This window comes from Oreochromis aureus, linkage group 17 (assembly GCF_013358895.1).
Source record: "Oreochromis aureus strain Israel breed Guangdong linkage group 17, ZZ_aureus, whole genome shotgun sequence".
NCBI lineage: Eukaryota > Metazoa > Chordata > Actinopteri > Cichliformes > Cichlidae > Oreochromis > Oreochromis aureus.
The window spans coordinates 33,408,548-33,436,530 of record NC_052958.1 but is presented as its reverse complement, the minus strand read 5'-3'; the positions used below and the strand labels follow the sequence as shown (position 1 = coordinate 33,436,530).

General features: G+C 41.7%; 2 protein-coding genes across 6 annotated transcripts in view; one reads left to right on the top strand and one right to left on the bottom strand.

Annotated features, from left to right (window-relative positions):
* Positions 1-16,127, bottom strand: part of ddah1 (dimethylarginine dimethylaminohydrolase 1) — an 84,441-nt gene extending 68,314 nt beyond the window's left edge. Inside the window, exons 1-2 of one of the 5 annotated variants that reach the window (XM_039600972.1) lie at positions 15,739-16,126; positions 8,803-9,129 (exon numbers count right to left, since the gene is read on the bottom strand). In XM_039600972.1, coding sequence (XP_039456906.1) covers positions 8,803-9,096 — 294 coding nt within the window. In that variant the 5' untranslated portion in view covers positions 9,097-9,129; positions 15,739-16,126. Of the gene's footprint in view, positions 1-8,802; positions 10,719-15,738 lie in introns of those variants that run through there. The other 4 variants (XM_031760215.2, XM_039600975.1, XM_039600973.1 and 1 more) reach the window with 4 other exon arrangements.
* A 1,007-nt stretch (positions 16,128-17,134) lies between these two features.
* ccn1 (cellular communication network factor 1) lies at positions 17,135-20,076 on the top strand. Its single transcript, XM_031760267.2, has 5 exons — positions 17,135-17,425; positions 17,625-17,862; positions 18,205-18,549; positions 18,661-18,866; positions 18,989-20,076. Exons 1-5 carry the CDS (start codon positions 17,378-17,380, stop codon positions 19,289-19,291), a joined length of 1,140 nt encoding a protein of 379 aa, XP_031616127.1. The 5' UTR covers positions 17,135-17,377; the 3' UTR covers positions 19,292-20,076.
* Positions 20,077-27,983: the final 7,907 nt, after the last annotated feature.

The following is a 27,983-nucleotide window of genomic DNA, read 5'->3' as shown; positions in this document are numbered from 1 at the left end:
AATGCAAAATCAGAACTCTCATAGTAATGAAAGTAAAGCACAGGTCAGACCCAGCAACACGCAAAACGTACAACCCCCCCCCCCCCAAAAAAACAACAACAACACATGTTAACAATTTTACTTTCGTTTTACAAATTAAATAAAATACTGCCAAATAAGAACAAAGCAATGACTCATGACATTCATTTTACTGACATATCCACTGATGTGTTTTGTTTGAAGCCAACATCTTTTTCAGTTTCTGTTAAGAGAAAAGTATACTCTCTTCTAAAAATGTCAGATAAAGGAGCACTTCACTCACCTGTTCATCAAGTTTATCCAGGAGGTCTTCCATCTCCTCACCAAGAGCTCCCTTCTTAGACCAGTACAGTTTCAGCAGGCCAGGCACAACTTTGTCAAGGGATGCATTGAAGGTCCCCAGGAGGTCTTTGCTTGTGATCCGATGAAATTTTCAGATATCTAAACAATACATTCACCAAAATATTGTCATTTATTCAGCACAGAAAATTCCTGGGTAGCTGTCTTGGACAGTCTGCACCATGTTATATGCCTGACTGTGTCATCAACAGCAAAACCTACCTACTTCAAAAATCTCTCATGAATACGTCTTTTGCACAGGAATAGAAACACCCCCACAAAACCCAGTATCAATATGAAAATACATATTATGTTCTAAGTTGCACCAAAATCTGTGACCAATCAGATTCTGTGACCTGCCTTAGTATTCTTTCCCTAACAATCTCAGACTATAGAAGTCCTATTTCTAGCACAAAAAAAAAAAAAAATACATGCTAAGTCAAAATTATGAGATTGCCCCAGCAAATACCGTACTGCTTCAATATAAGTATAAATCATGCCCAATTTGAATAATAATTAAATTATAAATAAATTAGGACAGTCTTACCTCCTCAGAGGAAAACAGCGCAGGTCATCTCTCCTGGACCTCAGATACCATAGGCTGACACTCCACGACCTCTCTCCGCCTGAGAGAAAATGTTTGCAATAATGAAACATTTCAATATAATGTAGAAAAAAAAACCGAGAAAAAAAAGTTACGGATCGGACTCCCGATCCTTACTGCGCATGTGCAAAGTCGGACCGTACAGATCGCGTCTACCCGTGGAATTGTACATAAAATCAATACTCCACCAACAAAAAGGCTCTCAAAACAATACAATACTTTCCACAGCTTTGAAGGATGGGTCAGGTGTATCCTTCGTGGCCCACCCTATGCCAGAATTCATAGCGCGCCCAGCCGATTCTAGTTTCAAACAATGGCGGCAGCCACTTAGTTTTAATATTACTCTTATTACTCTTTCTGGGTCACAAAGTAAACTTTTAAGGTATTTTCAGGCGAGAATGTAGCTGTGTAAATTTCAAATATCTGCTCAGTTTATTAAGACAACACATTTTTGCAAAAATGCTTCTACGTTTTGGAGACGTCTGTTACCACCAGCTTCGATAGCTAGCTGGGATTCAAGGCTCGCTAGAGCAGCGAGAACAGCGAACTCCTGGCATATCATTTTCAACCCCCATGCGGTCCTTCGCTAGCTTAAACATGATATATAAGTCCCTTAGATGACTTAAATATGTTATTGTTTGGCTTTTTTTCAGTGCTTTTACTGTTCCACCCTCCTGGGTCCTCAGGAGGATGCAGCCTAGCGCTTGTAGAAAATCCTAATAACAGATGTCGTTAGCTTACCTGCTAGGGCAAATGGCCGGCAGCTCCCGCACCTGTCCAAAAAATGGTCAAATAATACACTCCAACTTCAGACCAGGTAAAATCCGTAATGGTTGAAAAATTTTAATTTTCATCCAACTTTGGCCACGTTTGTTCAAAGTTTCTTAGCAGGTTTTCAGTTCAGAACACATCGACAAACCACTATCACACAGTCTGCTCAGACTCGTTTGGTCTAGTTCAAACTTATTCAGACCACGACGTGTGCCAGTCACCCACGGGGTTTCCACGGTTCCCAACTCGACTCAAAAAATCTACTCAAAAGTTGATAATCTTTGTTATGCTCGCTAGAAAATCTTAGTTAGGACAACAATGGAAGAAATTTGTTGGGCAGACAAGCTATTTTAGGTTGTAAATGGAAAGTTTTATTTCTAAGTCAGTTTAATTTGAAAATTTTACTCAAATCAACAATTACTAGTTATCGTTTTTACAGTGTAGCACTTTCCACACATCCTATACAAGTCAGTCAAAAAGGAGACTCATAGTTTTTCACTGGCAAACAAGCTACATTGCTAAGTGGGTGATTTAACACAACAGTTAGTCTGTTTATATAAATGTAGGCAATTATGTGAGCGAGACTGTACAGCTAATGCTTTGACGGTCTCAAGAATGAATGAGGATGGGAAAAAGCAGCGGCACCAAGATGTTACGAATGAAAGATCCAGACGAGGAAATCAGACAGGCAAACAGCGAGAGGAAGGGCAAGTTAAATGCGGTAGGAATGTTACAGACAGTTGGGGAATGCACGTAGACCCCGTCCCACACGCTGCTGGCGGGTTTCAGATGTCTCGCCCTTCTCCACCGTTCGCACTCGGATGTTAAGGCTCCGCGAAGGAAGCCAGTTTGGTTCTGTCAGGGAAGTCATATAAGAGCAGGGGAGGGTGGCGAGGAATCGGCATCTGCAAAAGGCCGTCTAGTCAAAACAAGGCTCATGTGCTGTCTGGTGTTCGGTTGGGGGATAGCTACACGAAGCATGACCGGAAAAGGGGGCCCACGCGGAAGCATAAACTACGTGGACTGAACCTAAATATTACGTCTATAAAAACATGACCTAAATATTGTGTCTGTGGAGCAGGATTTTCCATCCTGTCTCCACACCTGGAGGCATCCAAGTCTTTTACACTCAGTTATGACAGATTTTTAGCACTTTTTAATGATTGCTATTTTCCAGGCTCCGAAAGCTTAACTTGCAGTCGCCCTTTAAGCCGTGTGCCATTACAAGATACAGTAGGTCTCAAGTAGCACACTCTAAATATTTAGGGGCTACACTTTAAAACATCAGTGTCAGAGGAGGAGTTCAGTAATCACCTCTCTGAAGATTTAAATTCTACTTGATAAAACTAAATCCCGCACGCCTGTCTGCTTAGCTGCTGCGAGTTAAGGTCTTTTTGTTGCTTGAGCAAAAACAGTGGCAGAAACATAAAAAGTGAGGGTCGAGGATCAGAGAGGGGATTTTCTTTCTAGGCAATTAAGCTCAACTTTGCTGTCAGACTCAGAGGCTGCCAGCACAACCTGATGTTCCAGGTGAGAATACGGAGTAAAAAAAAGTCAGCCGTCTGTAGTTACTGGGGGGGACAATTATACGGCACAGTTTAAGAGTTCAGCAAAAATCACTACTGTGAAAACACCTTCTATCCGCCAGAGCGTCACTCCTAAGGATTGAAGAGCATCTCCGTCCACCCTACGAGAGGAAGCAATCCCAGAGTGAGACACTTGAAAACCACGATTCAGCTGAAGCAAAAGTATCACGGCTGGCTAATTCTTGAGCAAAAGTTACAACCCAAATTTTATCTACCTTTGGGTTCGCATAGGCAGAAATGCCACATTTCCGTGCTTGTGCCGTAATTATGAAAGTCTGAACAACCTGCTCGCTCGGCAGCAGGCGAAGTGATGAAACGGAGGTTATGGTTCGAGCAGATTAGAGGTTACAGTGTAATTTTAGAACTGTTCTGCCGTGAAATTGCACTTTCATCTCCAGCTCGAAAACAGACAAAAAGAAATATTTAAATCTAAAAAAAGAAGGGGAAAAAAACATATCTTGACTCTAAACAACATTTTTACACACAATCCATGTCGCATGTTCAACTTTGGCATCTTTGTGGCTGGACAGCAGATCACCAAGGGCAAAGGAACCATTTTTCTGATGTGCACTAACTGGCTATTTACTGAATGTGAAGAGCAGCAGGTTGACTGTGATTACTCTGCTCTGCGCTCTGTCACAGAGAATGAACCCAGTTATTCTCTGGGGGAAAACTAATTTTGTTCCGCCATGTCCAACACCTGCCTGTTTCAGTGGCCAATGCGAGGCTGTGGCCACAGTGAGAGTGGAGACTAAATGATAAGATTCTGTTTGGTAGTGTAGTTTTCTTACAGCAAGGGTCAAATGAAGACATGTAGCCTTCTTTTTTATACCCTGACCAACATGTTTGGGATAAATGTAAAAGAAAAAATGGGCAATAAACTGGCATAAAAATCATAGAAACATTTTTATATTCTATTGATCTGGGTAGTCTTATTTTTCTCTTTTTTTTAGCCTCAGGTCTCATTTTTAATGTTTTTAGTTTTGTGTCCATGATGCGTCCTGGATCATCCCCAGAGAGTTAAAAGAGCAGTCCACTGTGTGCCACTCAATTCCAGTGGGGACGTCTCACAACTCAGGATGTTACAGCAGAACTCCTCATCGAGTTCCTGGGGGCACGTCTGTAACATGAATTGGAAGTTTAAGAGAAAAACAAAGGCCCTCATGTCTCTGGCCTCCCTGCTTCTAGCTACTGACTCTTCAGCTGCTGTTTGGTCTGAATCACAGCACAAAAGTTGGTACACATATACGCTTCCTTTGGTATCCTCGGTGAAATCACATATGTGCATACACAAGAAGCACACACCCACAGAACCCCCAAAGAGGAACATTTTGCATCAGGTATTTTTTTTATTGAACTGTTAAGGAACTTTTCTTATTTCCACATCGACCTGATTTTATTGCACTTTTGACTTCACTTTGACCTAATTTTGTTATCACCGTTACTTATCTCTAAGAAACACAAACTCACTCTATCACATTGAGTGGCTGGCTGGTTTGACTCACACCCTTTACGCACTCAGTTTCTGGATGCCGACCTTTAGTCCCAACGTGCATAAAAAGCCAAGCTTTGCTCCAGCAGCCATCAATCAACCGAATAAAAATCACAATTTTTTTAACCCACATGATTATTTACACTTTTGTTATGCTGTAAAAGGGTTATCTGTTGTTTGTTGTCCGTGTTTCTTTTTAAAAAGGGGAATGTGAGCCCGGTTGACTCGCCCACTCCAGCCCAAATCTACCTGCAATAACAAAATAAATAACTTGAGACTGAGCAGGTGGAAAATATGGAACTGATCACACCTTGTACTTGGGGGACAAACTAGACATATTTCTAACTTGTCAACTTTTCGTCCAAAAGTTTACTTCAGTTCAGTTGAATAAGGTTGTACTTTAAAAGCCCTTTAAAAAGCCTTTGCGAAACTCTCCTCCATGTAAAGATGAACCTGAGCTGCTGCTGAAAACAGGATCAATAAAGTATTTACACAAGCGAAAGCATGCGAGTTTTGATTGGCACGAGGACGCCAGCAGTTCAAAACCTGCGTCAGAGCTTCTGAAGAGAGGAGCAACAACACAATCATGCGGCTTATCCACAGCACATCTGCTGTACGCTCATTTCTGCTAGATTCACTCGTCATTAAATTATAGGCTGAAATGTGGTCAGCGGGTCAGAGGGGTATTTTCCTTTTCCTTACTTATTGTTATTCATTCTTTGCATGCAGAGCACAGCTCAGTGAGACTTCCTGTTGTTGCTGTGCTGTCAGTACTTTGTGTGAGTCTTCAGCTCACAAGCGGTCAACACCAGTCACAAGCCAAGTGGGCCGTGGTGGCACGGGACTTTACATGCAACAGCTCTGGTGAAGCAGCAAGAAGGATGGTTAAAAAAGACTCAATGAATAGCAGAAACAGACAAAAAATTACAAAAAAAATAACTGATAAATACATCTGTCACAAAGAGAAAGTCATCTTTAATACAAAGCTCTGCTCATGTTTGTCACTGGCCTCAAAAAGCTAGCCCATTTGCCTCGTAATAACGCAGCACAAGGTGGTTGTTTGCAATCTGAAAAGGGAAGCTCGCAAGCTGTCAAAGCAAAATCTTATAATTACTACTTTTCTGGGAACAAAATGCATTCAAAGCTGAAAACTGTATTTCAGACGTGTGTTCTTGGGGACCTTGAGTAAATATTTTCCATCTCTGTTTTCGAAAATGTTCGACATTGTACGCAAACTGTTTGGCATCCTAGCTCCTCACGGAGTAACTAAAGCCAAAAGAACAGAGCCATTTTCATTATGACGCATAAATGGGTTCATAATAAGCAAGAAATTAAAGGTCATATGACAATCCACAGCTCCTCTTTCAGTGAATTCTGTCAGTTAAGCATTCATACTAATGCTCGGCATTCAGGGGAAAAATAGCTTCGGCTCTTTGTTGGAGTGGTTTATACAAAGCTCCAGGCTGTAGTGCCCAATAATGCAATCAATTTAGACAAACATTTCTCCTCATAGCAAAGCTTTTAAGCAAAAGCCTGATGGAAAAGATTCTAGCAATCTTTGAGAAATTACAGAGCTGAACAACTTTAAAATCTGCAATGCATATAATCAATTGCAGAAAAAAAAGTATTCTCTTTTAAAAACAGAGAGGAAAAAAAGACAGATAGCACAAACCAACTTGTTAATCTGCCATGGAGTGACAAGAGGATCACAATAACATGAGCAAATGGAACTTGATGCAGATCTAATGGACCAGAAACCAATAACCAAGACTAAAATAATAACAACACAGCAAGTGACACCTTTGAATTCCCACATTAATTTCCTCGTTGCATTTCACACAAGCTCTCTAAAGCGTTTGATCAACACACTTTACATTCGGGACAAAGTTTTGCTTTCCCTCGACAATCCAAAGGACGCGGACAAAGTCCAAGTTTTCTCTGGCAGCACACGCGGCTATCCTGGTTAATGATAAAGCAAAATCCATGATTGTTTGATTTATTTAAAAAGAATCAATGGTAAGAGGCTCGCTTACTTTCTTAATCGCGAGTGGCGATGAGCCTTTTCCTGAAGCCTGCACTGAGCCTTCCTTCATACATCTTCAATAAGTAAAAATCAATAAACCCTTGTCTCGTCTAAGCAAATTATCAGCAATAATTGGAAAGGAGAGACCTGAATATGATGTAGTCGAGCTCTGTAAGCATTGACTTTGATAAGAGCATGAAGAAAACTGGACTGTGTTTGAATGAAAGGCAGGAAAAAAAGCTGATGACACACATGTTTTGGTGATACGTGTGCAGGAGATACAAGGAGCCGAGCAGTTTGTCCAGTTTTTAAAACCCTATAGCTGTGTTAAAAACAGAGCATTACACTGGGAACTGTTGTTCAGCTCCACATATATATAAAGTCCCAAAATGACATTACATAGAAAAGCCTCTCATCTCTGCACGCACACATAAACAAGCAGAAACATTCCCTTATCACTCACTGCCAAGCTGCCACATAACATTAACTGTGGAACAAAAGCTTTTCTGCTCCCTTTAGTGTGGAAAGCCATTTGTTGATTTTTCACAGCGTATCCTACGGCCCACGGGGCTTTAACTCGCACAATCATAATGATGTGTCATTTGCGCTGAAAATTATATCTCATTACGAATATAAGTATCCAGTTCAGCCAAGTCATTTATAATTCCACCCAGGACAGGAGTCATTTACTCATTAGAATCCATCTGTGGCTGTTTTACAAACATTTATGTTCTTATATCTCAGAAGTTTCCAAATTATTTCGCTTTTTTTTAATTAATTAAACTTTCCCATGAGCCGAACACAGGCTGGACACCAAACCACTGCAATTTTGTGTATGAAATCTAGAAAAAAAATCACATTTAAAGGTTATAAAGGATCACAGTGGAAGAGCGCTGATGGCTTTGGAACATGTTCACGCAAATATAATGGGCAGTGCGCTCAACATAAATGAAATGTGGTGGTTGAAGGTAGCAGCGCCGAGCTTTTCAATCAATATCCCCGCCGCCAGTGAGGCCGGGGACCATTAGCACCAGTGAGCCAAGCAAAGTAACTCTGATGTGAAATGACAGGGGCTTTCACAGAAACCATCCTACCATTTCCCTCATTGTCATTCACTCACACACACACACACACACACACCCTACATTTCAGCCAGCCTCACTAGGCAACCAAGTGCACTCATACTGTTGTCTTGTTTCAGAAAAAATGGATTGATTCATTCATTTCTGTGGAGTCCTAAACTTCACCTCCCCCTTGCTCTTCCTCTTGACGTCTCATCAGACTCCTAATCAGCCAAAATCTGAGCTACTTGGCTTCTAGGATGCTCTGCCAGCTCTCCTTAATACCACAGAAACAATATGATGTTAAAGTTGGCATTAAATACTAAAAGTACATGAACATTCAGCATCTCAGTTCTTTTTATACTGTCACTTTTTTTTTAATAGTTTTTATAGTTCAACACGTGTTATGTTAAAAAAAAAACAGCATTGTCTTTAATATGGGCGTTGCCTCATATAAGTAATGAGCATAATTCCTGTTTAAAGGCTGGTGCACAGTGCACTGCGTTAATATGTGTTGCCTAGTATACATACAGCTGGTTTTACGTATAGCTTTGAATAGTGCAGCTCGTTTCCAGGCTGTAAAATTCAAAATCTGAATCCAAGCTTGTTTAAGGATGAATGAAATACTACACATCCGATTTTAATTAAGTTAATTAGAAACTGACTCATGCTTACGTTTTTGTTGATGTTATTAACTGGTAAAAATATATATTTATAACCCACTTACATGCTGTGACCCTGATCACCCACTTGTATATCTTGATGCCAGTGCATCCGCTGCTTATTCCTGCAGCTTAATTGCATGCCAAGTGAGCACAGCGGACAAAGGAGGCGGGAGGACGCCTTCCTTTCCACTTTCACATCAAACTTTATTTTCGTCGTACTGAATCATGCTGACACTGCCCTACCTCTCCTCTCCTGCTCTCAGCCCCGGGTCTGGTGATGAGCGCCGTGTCACCGCACACCACGGCCGCGTCCTCCACGAACACGCAGTCCGGGAGTGACTCGTCCGCGGGGAGCTCGACCACCTCCAGCCCGAGCCTCGTCCTCAGGACCTCGACGTATGCCTCGTGCTCCTTCACCGCCTTGGCCAGGTCCACCTCTGTCTGGCTGCTCCGAAGCGCTTCTTTGGCCAGGGACGCAGGGATTCCCCGGACGACGGCGTGGGTGTAATGACCGTAACCTGCCATCAAACCAGCCATGTTTTGCGTTCCCTTTACTTGGCACGTTCAAATCTGGAGAAAAAAAAACACCCTGAGAGACAACTCGGAGAATGAATGAGAGAGAAAAAAACTAGAGTCAGCTGACTCGATAATTCCTAGCTTGCTTATTTGTTCCCTGTTAGTTTGTTGGGCTTTTATTCTTTATTTACAGTAGCCTGCTGCACACAGTGTCAGTCAGCCCTGCTCCAGTCTCCAGGCGAGCGACAGCGCTTCGGTGACGCGCACCGACCATCACGTGTAGCCTGAGTCTGTCAGCCCTCAGCCAGGCGCTCAGCCCAGCGAGTGACAGGACCCCATGAGCCTGTGGCTCAATCAATTATCCACTGGATCAACAGAGCAAAACCTGATAGTAAAACTCGAGCTTTAACAGTCTATTCAAAACAATAACAGGGAAAAACAAATACGGTTTCCATATCTCTGTAGGGATAAATGAACAAGTCAGAAAACAAAAAAGGGTCTGTTAGATTTTTTTTGCCAAGGAAAATGCAAAACACTACCCGGATGTAGCTGTTCAGTTATAGAAGGATATACATTTCCCTTCATACGTGCTTGTAAACATTGCTGTGGACTGTTGGCTGGTCAGTTAGATTCAGAATGTCTTTACTGTCATTGTCGCAGGTACAACGAAATTAAAAGTGGTCTACGATCAGTGCATCATCCATAGAAATATAAAAATGTAAATAAACAATAAAATTTAATAAAATCAATAAATAAAATACTTAGACCATTTTAGCTTGTTGGTGTCCCCATAGTGACATCTATTTGTTCTTCTCTAATCCTGTTAATAAGACATTACAGTTATGTGGGGGGGAGGGGACATTTCACAGGATGCAGTCCTGTGAAAAACTATGTCCCATTCTTCCAGGGGAATTTGAGGGCAATCAAACTTAATTCGCACTTGATTTGTTGACCATCAGCAGAGGTGACTGCCTCTACAAAAGCAGACGTTCTGGCTGTTTGCTAGCTTGGAGCATTCAGGACAATGCCGCGATTTTCCCGGAAGTGGGTATCCTGGAAAATTCACTTCAAGGTCAGACAGCGCAAAGGTCAGAGAAACTGAAAACAAACAAAAAAACCAAAACTAAATCCAACAGTCACGTCTCAGACTCAGTCAGCATGTGTTAAAGTTCATTATAGTACAATAAGAAAAGAATTGAACATGAATGGCTCATTTGGACCTGGACACCTTGCAATCACCAAGGTGGCCATGAGCTCCTCTGTATACCAAAGTATTCTAGAGTCAAATGTGAGGCCATCTGTGTGACAGCTAAAGTTTGCCTGAAATTGGGTCATTCAAAGGATAATGATCCGAAGAACAGCAGCAAATCTAAAACAGAAAAACAAAAGAATAGAGGTTTTACAGTGTTCAAACATCAACCTGACTGGCAGGACAGTAAGAGAGCTGTCCATAAACCTCAGTGCATAGAAGAAACAGTGTAACGGTGACGTGAGACACAGAAAATTATTACTGCACGTTATTATGGTAAAAATTGGTTCTAGGAACTACTGAATTATGGAAATGCTGTCATTGTTCACCACTGCATGTGGTGTTATTTCCTCTGATTATGATCCTCATTGTGGTAAATCGATATTTATATTAAACCTGCAGTAACTACTTTATGACTCCTCTTGGTGGTGCTTATCAAAGGAACAAGAATAAAGTGAAGGTTAGTCGGCCTGAAAAAAGCATTTAACATTTAATTTGGAATTTAGAATAGAATAGAATATAATAGAATAGAATAATCCTTTAATTGTCCCACAAGGGGAAATTTGGTTGTAACAGCAGCCAGAAAGACACATATACAAACAAACAGTACACAGGACACAGAACAGAAACATATTTAAATGTAGGAAGAAATATTAAAAGCACAAAACTTAAAAAGCAATAAATAGTTGATCATCGTGCCTTGAATGAAGAAAAACAAGCGTCTTTACAACACTGGTGAGATTGCATTGACAGATTGATCATAAGTATCTTCTTAGGGTGAAAAATATGACATTTTAGGTGAAACAGCTCCACAGTGTAATGTCAAAAGAGGAGCTGCCAACAAAGTAAGAAATCTCCTTGACCTAAACACTAAGTTTGGTAATGAAAAAACAACTGTATACCTGAGAAATACATGTCACAAAAGACCTTCACTACAGAAAGGATAGCGTGTGGATCTTGATAAAACTGAGAACATAAAGACAGATGAGTAGCAGATATCTATTTGATTCCCACACCATTCCAACTTGGGTCAAAATACATTTGGAAATGAAGGAAACGTGTGCACACCTTCATTCTTGAACTTGATATTCTGGAGACATGTATCTGCTTTTATCTTGGCAGACTTGAAACAAATACTGCACACATAATTCAAAGGGAAAGACTATAAATATATAAAAAGAGAAGTTTCTTGTATGATGTGTAGGGAAAGAAGGATTTGAAAGGAAGAGCACTGTTAAATATGTACGTATAGAAGGAATGGTGCATGGGTGGAGGTGGGCTGGTGGGGTTGTATTCCCTATGGTGCCATCTAAGGAAGGTTCTGGGCCCGGTGAAGCTGTCTGAATGGATGGAATGTTTCTTCAGACGTCCCAGAAGCACATTCTTCCACCGCGGGACCTGGGTTTGTCTTTTCTTGTTCCAGATTCACTCAATTATCCTCGACTGCTCTAAACATTCCAGTACATTCCAGGAGCCCCGCATTCCTTCTTTTTTTTTTTTCCCCACCCCAGCCAGGATCACCAACCACCACCACCCTCTGCCCAGCTCTAACACCTGCCCCCACTCAGACTACTTTTTTTTCCCTTCCCCATCATTCCTGATCGCAGATGGACGTGGCACAAAAGAAAGCCTCTTGTTTTTTCTCTCCAAGCTGAGGAATTTGGCTTACTTTAGACGAAGGAAAGCCCTCATACTTCAGGCACACCTGGCTGGTACAATGTGCAGCTATATAATCAAAATGGTGAGAGCAGACATGGATCTGAAGCGGCACAGCGGGCTGCGGCAGCAGTTATGATTGAACTCATCATAAGATCGTAGATGTCTGAAGTGACACAGACATGCATGATTACACAGGTGAACGAAGGATGTTTCACTCTCTGTGCCTAATTACGCTGGAAAATAAAGTAATAGAATAAATGTCATACATAAAAATTGATGATTCTAGAAGAACAGCAATGGATATTCTGTTTTACATAGCAGCTATACGACTTTCCTGTGAATGAAACCTTTTAAACAGCATCAACAAGCCAAGTTTCATTGAAAGAAGAGGATGCAGTAACATTTATCATCATTTACTATAGTTAATTGACCATATACAGGCACTTACACCCACAGTTGAGCACAAGCAGCGTATTCAGGGAATTGGCCTTGAGGTAAATAGATAATCATTCAGGTATAAGTAATTGCTATTACACCAAATGTGTATTAGTTCACAGCCAAACATTGTTCCCAATAAATTTAGCGATGGCTTATACACCAGCGTAGAAAAAACCCAAGCACTTTGTCTGTTTGCATGGAATCTGTTAACGTTATCCTTCATGTTCATTACAATCAGAGCAGGCAGGTTGAGCAAAATCAGACACACCGGTACATTTAATCTCCTCATCGTGCAACGACTCCTGGAATGCACTAAACCTCAGAGAAATGTTACTGGAGCCAAGTATCAAAGAGAATTTTTTACCTTGAACTTGTCTGAGCTATAATTAATTTAAGATGAAATGGAAGACATGTTTCCGTGTTATCAGAGCTCCAAAGTACATTTTTTTGGAAAAACAGGAGGTTCCTCTTTTGTCATTTGCTGACAGAGCCAGAAGGTTCTTAGGACTGCTGTGGAAATGGTCCGACTATATTTCAAGATTAGCATGTTCTCTGGCTTTGCTGGTTCACGCAGTACATAACATTTTAACAGGAAGCAAAGTACAAGTATACAACAATGGGGGGAAAGTAAAGCTGGAGTTACTGTAAATATTCAAAAAATAGCCACTGGGGAAAAATGTGTGCTTTTCACGCAAAACTGATGCGTCGCTGATGACTAAAAAAACAAGAATGCGAAAGACGAAAGATTCCTCCCATGTTTTACCAAACACAGAAATGCATTTGGATGTTCACAGGAAATGACCTGTTAAGGGCAACTACGTGATAATTAGCACGCTCAGTTTACTACATCTTTGTGCAATGTGAAACTGCAGCAGATTACAGAATCAGAACATATTTCAGAGCACTAGTAAGCAAACAACAAAAAAGGAAAGCACAATCCAAATTATCATCAGACCCAAAATGAAATAATCTTTCGAAAAATATCCTTGAACAATACTGTAGTGAACACTGTCTGTGCCAATATAACAATGATATAACAGTTAAGCACTTGAGGTCAACCTTCACTAAGCTGATTTCCTTCTTAATGAATCAGGAAGTCTGGTATCACAAAGTTACATCAGAAATCCGTGTGAAAGTGTGATCTCAGCTGTTTGTCTTCTTGTGACCTTGTCAGATTTATATTTCTTCAGAACTCAACTCTGCGTTTTAATTGCTGGCTTAATCTAAGCAACCATTCATATACGAACAAGCTGTAACTCATCAAACATCCTGCTTCTCCGTGAGCTGACAGAAGAAGGAAGTGTTGCTAGTATAAACGGCATGCTAGTTATGACATCTATCTTGGCTATACTACAATGGAATCTGTTGTCTAAACATGTCAGATTGTGCTGTCCTGGTTCATCCGTGTCTTAAACATAAATAAGGAAGCTGAGGGCTGCCACCCGTCTAGACTTCCTGAAGGCAGGTTCTGAGGAACTGTCATGCAGTCCTGATGGGTTCTGACAATGGGCTTCCATCACAGAGAGCCCTGGAATCTCTCAAACATTGGTCAACATTGAAACTGCTTAAACTTCCCAGCCAGAGGCTTTGAAGTCGCTCAGATGCAGAGCAGTGACAACAATCCCATCATCGATTCTGTCAAGAAGAAGAGCGAGTCCCTCATCGTCACGAAGGTCAAAGGACCGTGCTGTGTGCTGTTTGCGTGAGGGGCTCTCCGATGGCTTTAGTGGAAACTATTTGGCCAGGGCAATTACAACAAAAGACGCACATCCAGCTTTTGGAATGTTTCCTAAAATGAATGGGGAATAATGGAATGAATATTGCTGCGTGTTATTCTCCACTGACGTAAAATGAAAACACTGCTTCCCATCATTGTAACACTGGGACGGATGCAGACATGCTGTCATACACACACAGAGGTAGGCATAAAACCATTACAACACTGAAGGACAACTGAGCAGCGGACAATCAAACAAAACAGTAACATAAATGACCATTAAAGGAATGTTCTCCCACTTCAGTGTTTACTTTTACATACATTTGTGGAATTAAATGCACGATTAAGCTCCAAAAAAATCAACTTTCCTCATCAAGCCTGCTTAACACACTATAAACTGCGTCTTTATCCGGCCTAACCATGCTGGACGTGTGTTAGAGGGTCTCAGTCTGGGATATCTACGGTTGTCCTGAGAGGTCAAATGCACTGCAACTTAAGAAAACATCGGGTAATTTAAACAGAAAATGATCACAAAAGCATACAAAACACAATGAAAACAGAAAAAATTGAATAAAACACGACTCATATAATATTGTGCATGTTTGATGTTAGCTACCTACTGTTTGCTTGTCACTTCTGCAGCTGGTCCATCGAGTTATCGCCCCAAAATCACTTAGATTCTGTTTTTTGAGTTTTTTTCTGAGCTTTTGCAGCATTTTTCATTGTATTTCTATTGTTTTCCTAAACTTCACTTGTGTTTTTTTCTATTTCTATTGTGTTTTATTCGAATTCTGTTGTGTTTTGTGTGCTTTTGCAGCATTTCTTTGTATTCCCATTTGTTTATTCAGCTTCGGTTGTATTTCATTCAAATTCCACTGTGGGGGTTTTTCTATTTCTATTGTACTTTATTTAATTTCCGTTGTGTTTTTCCGTGCTTTTGTAGCTGTTTTCTAAATTTGCAGTGCGTTTGATTTGTCAGGGCCACCATAGAAATCTTCCTTTAAAAAACTGTATAACTGCCACAAAAATAGAGACACATTTTCATAATACAGCGTTGCAATGCACACAGGAACACTACACATGTGCTCACAAAGACACACCCCCTATCCAAAAAGGCTGCACCCACACGTCCATCTTCAGTCTGAATACTCACACAGACTTGAGTAAGAGGCTGCACGGACAAGGACTGTTATCACATGAATATGTCCTCCTCTATTTAGAGATGGTTTGACGCTTGGATTCTGGTCAGTCTTTAAATTATAATAATAAAACAAACTGTCATCCACCAGTTATTCCTTACACATCACCATCTAGTGTCTTGAATTGGAAGTATAAAAATATGGCCACAAAAATCACGTGGGGAAACCTATAGGCTATTAAAAGATCCTTTAAAAAGTGTCTCTTGCGAGAAAACAAAGAAGACGCATTACCGAGGGTTATTTATTTTTGTGGCTGTTTTATTTTTTAGAAGAAATGTATCTGCTATGTTCTATTATCATATGAAGGGGATTTTATTCCGAGGCTAGCCACCAAAGTTAGGCACACTAGAGTAAACTGAAAAACAAAACAAAACAAAAAAACAAAGGAAGTCCAAACTCACCGGAGAGGCTCTTCAGCCGTCTTGCTCAGTGCTGCTGTCTCACTGTACCGTTACGTAAAGTCTACACATAAGGCTACAGGGAAGAGGGGAGAAGTGAAATGTCCGATCCTTACAAACACAAACAAACTCTTTGCCCTCATGCAAAAAAAGAAAAGAAAAAAGAAATCCTGTTTGGAATCTGCCATCCCGTCGTGACAATAACAACGGTTTATATCTCGTCTTTACGCATTTCGCTGCCATCTGGTCAAAGCTATTATAACTAGGAATCATTTCAAAACTCAGGTGGAAGAGACTTATTGAGACTCGTGTTGTTAAAAAGTAAGACAAAGACCCAAGTGTTTGTCTCCCCCCACCAAACACCACTAACATCACCGCATCTCTTGCGGAAAATTGGATCACTTCACCTACAGCGGGACCCACTTTCTTTCTTCCCCCCACGAAACGTGATGGACACATTGTGTGAGTGTGTAAGGGGGGGCAAAACTGCTTCAAAGGATGAAAAGCAAAGGAATTTCCCTGCATGAAGAACATATTTAACAAGCCTTTATGCTGTCAGGAATGCTGGCCAAGGGGGAGAGAAATATGTTAATAATGCAAGCTACTGCCATACCAAATATGGCAATATTGTTACGTCTGAGCTCTGGTGCGCATCTGGTAATGCTTAGCTCTCCTGAATAAAGGCACCGGAGAGCCAGAAATAGACTGTTCAACGTATTTCTGCCTACACCTTTAAGACACAGAAAAGCTCCTACAGTTATTTCAAACGTGTTCGTCGTCATATAAAAGTGTATTTAATCAACTGATCTGCGCCTAATTACTGTGTAGGCAAAAGCATGCCTGACACAGTAATCAGCAACAGTCGAATATGTTCCACTGCATAACTGACACTTAAATTAATCCATAATAAAGTTTTGTTCAACCTTCTGATATGATCTTTAAGTCTTGGGATGCTATTTGGGGGGTATGCTGCTGCATGGCATTCTTATATGAAGACAAGTGACTCTAAAATTCAACCGCTGACACACACACACACACACACACACACACACACACACACACACACACACACACACACACACACACACACAAAAGTGACAATAAAGCATCTCAAGTTCACCACTTCAGAAAAAAAAAAACTCAAATGAAGCTGATGTGATAGACGTGAGATGCGAGCAGAGGAAGAAAATGAAAGGGGGGATAAACAAGAAGGGAAAAATGTGAGACGGAAAAGTGTGTTCAGATGGGATCCAGGGGGGAAAAATCCATTTGGGAAAGAGAGAGAGAGAGAAAAAAAAAGAGAAAGGTTTAGACAGGGTGGAGCTTAGGTCTTGGATGGAAAATGCGCCGAGAAACATTCCTGGCATAGTTTGGGAACAGTTCAGCAGGCAGCCCAGGGACGACGTCAGCTTCTCACTATAGTATAAAAGTACGGAGGTGGCCGGACCTCAGCAGACTGCAAGCGCTTCACTGAGAGCTTCTTCTACTCTAAAGGAGCCTCAGACGATAGAGACTACCAGCAAAGACATTAAGAGAGACAAACGGCTAAGAGAGGGAATACTTAAGGACTCCTCCGAAGACAGACATTTCCTTAAACCAAGAGCAGGATTCCTTTTGAACGCGCACAATAAATTTATCCAAGATGCTGATGCTTACTGTTGTCGTTGCCTTCCTCGGAAGCTTTAACCTGGTGAGTCTCGCTCTCTCTCACTCTTCACTGAAATATAGAGAAACGTTTTTCAGTTTTAATTTCCTAAATTTAGTTAGAGAGAAGAGAAGCTGCTCTTTTGAGACTAAGTTTATGTTGTTGTGAACCATTCTCTGTCGCTTGATTTTAAACGTTTCTAAAAGATGGTTTTGTGTTTTTCTTTTCTTTTTTGGCTATACAGGTCCTCTCGTCCTCCTATTCCTCCGCCTCCTGCCCCTCCGTGTGTGACTGCCCTCGGGAGATGCCCCAGTGCGCACCCGGCGTGAGTGTCGTCCTGGATGGCTGCGCCTGCTGCAAAGTTTGCGCCAGGCAGCTGAACGAGGACTGTAGTCTGACCGAGCCCTGTGACCACACTAAAGGACTGGAGTGTAACTTTGGGGCCAGTTTTGCTGCTGCTACTACTCGTGGCATCTGCCGAGGTATGTATAAAGATCATCCTGCTCCAGATGTGCATGCCTTTCTGACTTAGCCTGAAGACTTTTTTTTTTTAATAAGAGGGATTATTATTCAAGAATATGGGAACCTATGTGATTTCAACACTATGGAATGCAGCTAGGAGGAAACTAGTCTGAACCTCAAAGCACAGGCAGCCCACTGTGGAGGGAAAAAGACTCCTCACAGGCAGCCTGAAGAATTTCACAGTTTAACTGATCCTTATCTGGCAGCCATGTGATGTCTTCAGCAGACCTCTTTGAGCAAAGCAGGAAAGAATAACATTCCTTTCCTTCTGTTTTTTTCCTTTTTCTCCCTGCTTGCTGCAGCCAAGTCAGAGGGCAGACCATGTGAGTACAACAGCAGGATCTACCAGAATGGAGAGAGCTTCCAGCCCAACTGCAAACACCAGTGCACATGCATTGATGGGGCAGTTGGATGCGTACCGCTGTGCCCGCAGGAGCTCTCTCTTCCCAACTTGGGCTGTGCCAACCCCAGGCTGGTCAAGGTAGCAGGCCAGTGCTGTGAAGAGTGGGTGTGTGATGACAGCAAAGAGACAGACATCATGGAGAAGATCTTTGGGAAAGACTTGGTCATGAAGGATTTGGAAGATGATCTCACCAACAGGAATGAGCTCATTTCAATTGTCAAGGGAGGACTGAAGACCCTATCAGGTAAGAAAGCAGTCTTTAATTCTGAAGGTTTTCCTTCTGGGTTCACGTGAGATGGTAAAATGAACTGCATTCAAATTCACTAATGTTTTCATTGCTTCTTTTTAATCATAGCATACAGACCACAGCCGGAAGTCCACCACATGTTCGAGAGCCAGAAGTGCATCGTTCAAACCACACCCTGGTCCCAGTGCTCCAAGAGCTGTGGAACTGGCATCTCCACCCGAGTCACCAACAACAACAGTGAATGCAAGCTGGTCAGAGAGTCGAGAATCTGTGAAGTGCGGCCATGCACCCAGTCACCTTACTCCAGTCTGAAGGTAAGCTTGTGCCAGCCAGCTGAACCAATCCAATGGAAGCACTCATGATGCTGAAAGCATGCCACAGCTGGGTCTCGGTGCACAACTGACGATCGTCTCTCTTGTGTCCATTCTTCTTGCAGAAGGGAAAGAGGTGCAGCAGAACTAAGAGATCGAGCCAGCCGGTGAAGTTCACCTATGCCGGCTGCTCCAGCCTGAAGAAGTACAGACCCAGGTACTGCGGAACCTGCGTGGACAGCCGCTGCTGCAGCCCCCACGACACCAGAACCATCCGCGTCAAGTTCCACTGCGAAGACGGCGAGACCTTCTACAAGAACATCATGATGATCGAGTCCTGCAAGTGCACCTACAACTGTCCCCATGCCAACGAAGCCTCCTATCCCTTCTACCGCCTCTCCAACGACATCCACAAGTTCAGAGACTGATTGGTGAGGAGCAGCCAAACCCCTCAGCAAGAGAAAGCGATCATCATCAGCAGCAGCAGCAGCAGCAGCAGCATCATTGGCAGCCAATGGCAGTCTAGATGAAAGCAGGGGTGTAAATAGACCACCAATCAACTACCAGCTTCTTGTTGTAACGAGATTCCCAAGGAATTGTTGCCTTACATCATGAGGACTTAATGAAGTGCACTGTTTGCTGTGACTCAGCATGCCTAATATGAACTGCTTCGTATTAATTGGAGCATTTGAAGTAGCTTCGTTAAGGAGCAAGATGTAATTAATATTTGTACATTAATCTTAGTCGCTGATATCGATTCACTGTGTATATTTTGATCCCGTACATCAGACATGACCCAGACTGTAGACTTGTGTGTGTATATGTAGATATGCACATGCGCAACTTCAATTAGCATTATCATGTTGTATCTTTGTTTTTTTTTAGAGAAAGAAAAAAAGACACCAGACGATGAAATGTAACCTCTCCGCTTGTTTAACAGGTGCGGGGTTTCATTCCTTCCTGACGTGGGCATTACTGTTCATGTTTTGTGGCAGCTATTGACCTCCCTTCATGAAAAAAGAAAGAAAAAAAGACAAAGCGAAACATGTCAAAGGATGAATGAATGTTTTTTTTATTATTATTATTGTTATTAATATTATTTATCAAAAAAATAATGTAGCTACTTTATTTGGATATTATGTGTCATACTGGAATAAATTGTAAAATGATTTAATTTTATATGCTACAATAAAACTGATTTATTTATATGAAACACGACGAGCCCTGAGTCGAGTCTGTTCAGACTGCACTGCAGGACGGGACAAACAAACGGCGCACTGGGGATATTTAAGCCCTCTGTTATATCATTCAATAGAGCCAACAGATTCTCAGACAGACACCGAGCGGCTCGTTCTGCTCTTATATAACACAACCTTGGAGGCTCACTCTCCTGACTTTCTGTGCTTTTGGAATGCCATTCTGCAGCGAGCTAGTTTGCTTTCATTTGATCTGGCTAAGTCACACACTTGACCGATTCTGAGAAGAGGAAAAAAAAAAAGATTAAGTTCATGAGTAGCAATGAGTATGGGAGTATGCCAAGAATCTTAAGTGCTGCACTGAATGGGCTGGGATTAGACACCATGCAACAAGGACAATGACTATTATTGTATATCATGAATACATTCCCAGTTACGCTTTTCTTTTTATTTCATTTTTGTTTTCTTTTTTCACACAGCATTACCAAATTGACTGCTCTTTAGCAACTGCCTTTAAAAAGTGAATTAGATGCATTGGCCCCTGCTGGCTCTTAAATTGCAGGGGTCTGCTAAACAGTTGTAAACAGTCAAGCAGAGCAGGGAGGACTTAACTCTCCCTTCCAGGTTTCGGTTTAAGAGGCATGAGACAGAAACAGGCAAAGAGCAGGAAACAGGGGTAACACAGTTGCTTCTATGGTATTAGAAACTGTGGTTTTCAAGGCCACTAAAACAGTGTTTTGCTACCATCACATTAACACTTCTTGACTCACATTCTGCTGTTTTATTCTTTAATAGAGTCATTCTGTATGATTTAAGCCTCCGATTTAAGTTTTATAACCTTAAGGTTCATGAAATCCATAAAAGTATGAAATGTATGATTGAAGAATAACAACCTGAAAAAAAAGAGAAAAAACTTGTGCTAGTTCTCACAGGGTCTGACGTTTGCACAATGGTAGCCATTTAGAAGCATCGCGCTGAGAGGAGCGCTGAGGAGAACGACAGGGAAGGGTTTTCTTCTTCTTCTTCTTTTTCATCCAGGTAGAGGGAGCGGCTCAGGAATGCAGCAGTGGCTCAGAAAGCAGACATCCTGATGGGTGGCAGATGTTGGAAAATATTTCAGTGCAACATGTTCACTTCAGCTGAGGAAATTTTCCAAATATACACGAACCCTCCAAGTTCTCCTTTGTGTCCACAGAAGGCATTTTTATCTCCTGGCAAGTAGGAAAAAAACCTGTTTAATCTCACACAACGTGCCACTTCCGCATAACTTTCCCACATAGCTCCTAGAAATAAATCTCAATCGAGTGTATTTAATGAGAGGCCGAGCAGGACACGCCACACACCGCACAGGATGTGCTCATTGAAGTTTTACACATTGCTCACATGAAAGGCTTCTGAGGTCTACCTAATCACAAAGATGTGTGCCAAAGGGTCTAAACACTTTCAGGGTGCTGTGTTTTTCTTTTTTCTCACTCTTTCCCTTTCTGCTTCTTCCAAAAAAAGAAAATTTCCCTCCCTGTCTTACATTGCTGGGAGGCTGCAATGCAATCAGACTCATTTGTCTTGATAACCGAATGCAGCACACTTGGTTATGTAATGGCATCTGTACGTTATGTGAGCAGTGCTTTTGGTCAGTGTAGAGACTTACAATTCCTCAGCCTTTACTATGTCAAAAAAGAATTCCATTTCCAAAAAGAGGGGAGTGTGGGTGAAATAACTGTGGTCTTCGAGCAAACACAGCACAAACCTGTAAAATCTATCGCTCTCTCTCACACAGGCGCCCCTGCAATTAAATTGCTCGGTGACTACCTCACTCCCTAAACCAAAAAATAAAGTGTTTATATGACAAAGATATTAGCATTAAAGCCTCATCAAGCAACTACGTAATGCAGTGCAACCAGAAGCTAACAGGACTGAGAGTGGCCATTACAACCCGCTGGATGCTGCTGAGAGCTGATGTCAACTGTTTTACAGCCCTTTGCCCCCTCCGTCTACAACCTCAGGTTAATGCTCACTGTTGTAAGCAACCCAGGAGCAAGGAGAAAGAAGGGTTGCATACAGATACTTGTTTCATAACCTACCATCTGCTGGACAAAGGAGGAAACAGCATGCTGTGTGTGATTTCTGTCTAGACTCACACACCTGTTAAGACCTGCACGTTTTAAAGAGTTGTTGCTGTGAAATGTGCGTCTGAAAACTGACTCAACATCATAGAGATTATTGTAGCGCTGCTATTTTGCATAATACTCTCATGGTAAAAAGAATGATGTAAAAGGCACCCCTTTTTCCCCCAGATCCTGACAGGGTGTGGGACCCTTTCACACAACGCAGCAGCGGCAGTAAATATCTCCTGACACACCCACCAGATACCCTCTGGCAATTACATAAGAATAAATGATGAGTGGGCTTAAGGGAAAATCCGAGTCAGTTCCCTCCCAGGCTGTTGGATTGTTTGGGATGTCCCAGAGGGACGCTGGCTACTGCCGTGATTATTAGCTCTAACAAGCCACACATTGATGGGAGAGGCAGAGCTTAATTGTTGGGCGTCTCGAGTCTCAGACTAATGGATTTCTGCAATGAATCATCTCCAACTCTGTCAGCTGAGCTAACACTGGCATTTACTCCTCTTTCTATCGTTCGACATGGGCAGGCTAATGAGGTCACACAGTCAGGAGCTGTTTGTCTCCCAACACTGCAAGTTTGACATTAAGGGATAAATAGGCAGATGGTACTGAAAGCCCCTCTTATTGGCAGAAACATTCTTTTGTTGATTTTTCAAGAGGGTTTGCCTTTTGCTGAGGTGCCATTGTAAGAAAAAAAAAGAAAGAAGAATGTGAAAAGTGACTCAGAAAAAGGTCAGCACATCATTGTTGGGTGTTGATCTTCAGCTAGCAGGTGAAATGAAGAGCCTACAAATGGAAAGTGTGGCTCCATGGTATGGGGGATTCACAGGCTAGTGTCCTTTAATGCCCCATCCATCCATCTCCTCTTATCCAGTTCAAGGTGGCCTGGGGCTGGAGGGCATAGGGCGAGAGGTTAGTACACCCTGGACAGATCACCAGTCTGTCACAGAGCTAACAGAGAGACAGACAACCAATCACACTCATGTATGGACAATTTAGAATCACTAGTTAACCTAACCCCACTAACTGCGTGTATTTAGACTGTGCAAGGAAGCTGGAGTACCTGAAAACATCCCACGCAGACACAGGGACAACGTGCAAACCCCACACAAATCAGGTGGTGGATTTGAACCCAGGACGTTCTTGCTTTGTGGCAACAGTCCTAACTGCTGTCCACCAGATTAATGGGAGTGTTGTGTTACTCCCAGCTGTAAAATTTGAGCTAAATCAAACGTAGATGCAATGTGCACCAAAGAAGAAAAATAAATGAATCACATTTCAACAGTGCTACTTCTACATGTTTGAGAGGTATTTGGTAGATCACTAAATCTCACTAGATTTTGGGATTCTTCTGTAAACCCAATCTCACCTGATGGTGCCATCATCACCTGTCACATGATTCCTTGTGTTTCTTCTCACTGAAAACACTGGTTGTACATGCCGAGGCTCATGCATTTGGGACCCGGTGGTTCTTAGCACAGACGAGCCAAGATACTTGATCTGGTTATATGAAATTCTATTGAGCAATCTTTGGCTGTTCCCTTTGGGGGTCACCAGAGCAGATCATCTGCATCCATTGCATTCTGTTCTCTCACACCAACCATCTACATGTCATCTGTACAACAGTGGTTGTAGTCAGTAAGTACCGTTAAACCTACATAGTTTTTTGATGTTCATTATCACCTGTAAATCATTATTACATGCTATTCAATGCACCACCTAATTCCTGGGATTATAGTTTAATAAATCTGTTAATATAAAGCCGTGGAAATGGAAAATATGACAAGTTATCTAATGATCTTCTGAGAAAAATGATTTTGGGAGACACCTCAAGTCCTTAAAACTTTGTGAAGTGCTCCATCTGTTTAATCTTTAAAAATAGTCAGTGTCTCAGCTAGACGACTAAATATCTTTAGACCACATTGCAGATCGTCATACCAGCTGCAGGCATTTAAACGGAACGATTTCTCAAACAGAAACTGATTACTGCAGAAACTTCTTAAAAAAATAGAAATCTATTGGACACTATTTCCCAAAAGCAGATGCTATAGACTTTAATGATCCATGCAGATATGCTCCTAATAGACATTAAAAACTTCAATGTGTGAAACATAACTTCAGAGAAAATCAAGATAATTGAAATCTGCTCCACAATATCTAATGCAATAAAATAAAAATTCTTCTCGGTTAGCATTTAAAAGTGTGCTTTGAACTCTCGAGCAGCATTGGGCTGCAGGGTTTGCTGATGTTGCTGTGGAACACTAAGTGACAAGGATTAATGCATTTTCCAAGTCTTTTGTTTCCCCCATGCTGGGTAATTGCAGCTCAGTTTCCACCATTGTGAAGGGATAAGGGCTTGCAAGTCTTCAGTCATTATATTGCCACCTACTTTCCCCTGTAAAACCATTTCTGATTTTTTTTTTCTGCATCTTTTGATCTCTGGGACTGACCACAGCTGTAGTATGGAAAAGTAGCTAATGAATGGTAGCAGTGACTTTAGGTTTCGTGGACTAAAAAGTTCCTGCGTTTCTCTGCTTTTCACAATTAGTAACTGGGTCAACACACAAAAATATAAAAAAAACTGAGAAGAGACACGTATACGCTTACTAAATGCGGTCTTACAACTAGCGTTCTTAATGCCAGCTCTTTCAGATAGAAAACACAGATTTCGAGTAGATTCGAAAAACTCCCATTCAAAAGCTTACAATCCCATTTCATATTGCAGGCAAGGTGGGACTTTTAATGACATCCACAGGAACTCTTTCCAACCGAATACGCTTCAAAGTGCTTTAAACATTCTAACTACCTTGGCTTCTTTACATGCACAGGAGCAAGAGTCTCGCTGAGCTTCATCCTGCTGCGAGAACTCTATATACTCCCACTGAATTCATGACTATAAATGAGGTCTGAAATCTCGATAGGTATTATTAAAATGCCCGCATCACTCCAAATGCCAGTGCTGCACCAGTCTCCATCTTGCCTTTGATGGCTTTTAAAAACTTGAATTCCTTCACATGGAGCAGCATCTCCAACTTCACCACAACAGCCACGACAGCCAAAAGAAGGTTTAAACATGCCTGATCAGTAAAGTCAGTCAGCTGCCAACAATCACTTAGCCATTTAGTCCATGACCAGCACAAGTCTTTCTGCAGAGCTTTAGAGTGCCTAAGCAGAGATCTCTTCAAGACTAGCACTCCAATACAAGGTCATCACATAAACTCCCCAGCAGCTTCATTAGGTTTAACTGTTTAATTGCTCATTTATGCAAATATCAGACAATCAAAAGGCATCAAATCAGTGCATTTAGACATGTAGACATACTCAAGATGACCTGAAGAAATTTAAATCGAGCATGAGAATGGGGGGAAAGTTTATTTAAATGACTTTGAACGTGGCATGGATGTTGGTGGGCTGGTCTGTGCATTTCAGAACTGCTCATTTCCTGGGATTTTGCCACACAATCATCTCTAGGGTATATAGAGAAGAGTACAAAAAAGGCAAATTATCCACTGGGTAGCGGAAGGCAACAGCAATTCAAAATACCACTCATTACATACAAGGTATCCAGAAGAGCATCTCTGTCGAACATTGAAGCAGATGGGCTACGGCAGCAGAAGACCACACTGGGTGCCATTCCTGTCAGCTAAGAAAAGGAAAGGCAGTTTTTTGTTGGTGGTGATGAGTGGTGTAAACAATGTGAAGGCATGCATCAACAGTTCAGGTTGCTGGAGGTGAAATAGGGTGGGAGATATTTTCTTGGCACACTTTGGGCTACTTAGTACCAACCGAGCATCACTGAAGCACCTGAGCCTGTTCTACTGTTGTTGCTGAACATGTTCCTCCCTTTTTGACCTCGTCTTCTGATGGCTGCTTTCAGCAGAAAAATGCATCGTGTCTTTTTAACCAGCAGCTAATGGATGTCTAAGAAAATTTCACCACCGACCCAGTTTGTATCCTTTAGCTCCTCCTCTTCCTCTGCAATGATTTTTTACAGTATGTCCCAATGGGTGTTTCCCTGTCTACCAGGTGTTCACCTGTGAGAGACCATCATAGGTCACTGTCTAGAAACTGGATCTAGACATTGACCTAGACAGTTTTCTTCTTATCCAGTTTAGTCTCTAACTCCCACAATAGAAAATCATCTGTGTATGTCCCTGGATCATCACTGTGTCCCATCACATTAAATCAGTGCGCTCATTACAGCCACAAGCCATTTTGCATGTTCTTAAATGTAGTCTCAAAAATGGTTTTAATATGCATATGCATTATTATTTCAAGAAGATGTAAATCTGCAAGGCTACATGCCACCAAAAGCAGGACTAATGTTTCTTTTCCTGTCCACATGGCCAGTCTCCTTGAAAGAAGACTAAAGTCCAAATTGCTCCTGTTGGTTAGGTGGGCACATTGAACGCTCACGTCTGTGCAAATAGGTTAATGCATTGTAAACTGTAAAGAACTTTGGATCTGTATAAACACAGCCCTTTTCATATTCTCTCTGCAATGAACAGGTTTACAGCTGGGAAATAAGAGTTCTGGGAAAATGGAAAAATCATAACGCTTGTGCACAGTTCCTACACTGACGTGTAACAGAAAGTACAATCAGAAAGCACTCAGGATGATTTCACCACGATAACCCAGAGCTGATACCAAAAGGATAACAGACATCAAGCATGTTCTGTTAGTTCAGACTGTCAGGCTGACATAAAACAGACAAAGGGAACAAGTGAATCACCTTCTGCATACAACTTAACTGGAAATGTCTGTGGAGCGAGTCCGGAGACAAGATTTCTGGCCTGAGTTTTATTTTTTATTCATATTCATGTGAACAGTGTTTCATTGTAATTGAGAGACACAGAATACCAATAAAATATTCAGAAAATAGCCCTGTTACATAGAAGTTATAAATTGATTTGCATTTGTCATTGAGTGATATAAGTATTTTATTCCCAAACAAAATATGACTTAGTAGTTGGTGGAGAAACCCTTGTTGGCCCGCGCAGTGAGATGTTTCTTGTATTTGACCACCACATTTGCACACATTTCAGGAGGGATTTTTGGGGCACTCCTCTTTACAGAAACTCTCTGAATACTTTTAGCAACTCGAAGCTTCAGCTCCCTCCACAGATTTATATGAGACTGAGGTCTGGAGACTGGCTAAACTACTCTATGACCTTAATGTGCTTCTTCTTTAGACACTCTTTTTTCCTTTGGTGACATGTTTTGGGTCATTGTCATGCTGAAAGACGCATCCACAACTCATCTTCAGTGTTCTGCCTAAGGAACATTGAAGGGAAGGAGGTTTTTGTTCAAAATTTTATGGTACATTGTCCCTTCCATTGGCCTGTGAATGCACGAAATTCATCCAGTGTCCATATTAGACTATGGGATTCTTTGGGTCACGGCGACCTTGTAGTTGTTGCAAGATATCAGTCCATCAGTCCGTGTAGTTTTGGGCTGATCTACCACTTTTCTCATGATCATCCTCGCCCCATGAGGTAAGATCTCGCATGGAGCTCCAGACCGAGGACGACTGATGGTAATTTTATATTTCTTCCAATTCTCTGTAACCGCAGCAGTCATCAACTTCTCATCAAGCTTCTTGCTGATGGACTTGTAGCCCTTTCCAGCCTTATGTCGGCCTACAATCTTTCCCCTGACATCCTTTGACAGCGCTTTGGTTTTGCCCATCTTCGTGAAGAGGTTGGAATGGAAAAAACTGATTCTGTGGACGGGTGTGCTTTATATATGTTATATGAGTATCTCGATATATAACAAGTATCTGTGATTCCCAAAAAGTGGAT

Excerpts from the sequence above, each read along its gene's own strand:
- ccn1 (XM_031760267.2), top strand. The coding sequence starts at position 17,378 with ATGCTGATGCTTACTGTTGTCGTTGCCTTCCTCGGAAGCTTTAACCTG. Across the intron at positions 17,426-17,624 it reads TCCTCGGAAGCTTTAACCTG|GTCCTCTCGTCCTCCTATTC; the intron begins GTGAGTCTCGCT and ends TTGGCTATACAG. Across the intron at positions 17,863-18,204 it reads TACTCGTGGCATCTGCCGAG|CCAAGTCAGAGGGCAGACCA; the intron begins GTATGTATAAAG and ends TGCTTGCTGCAG.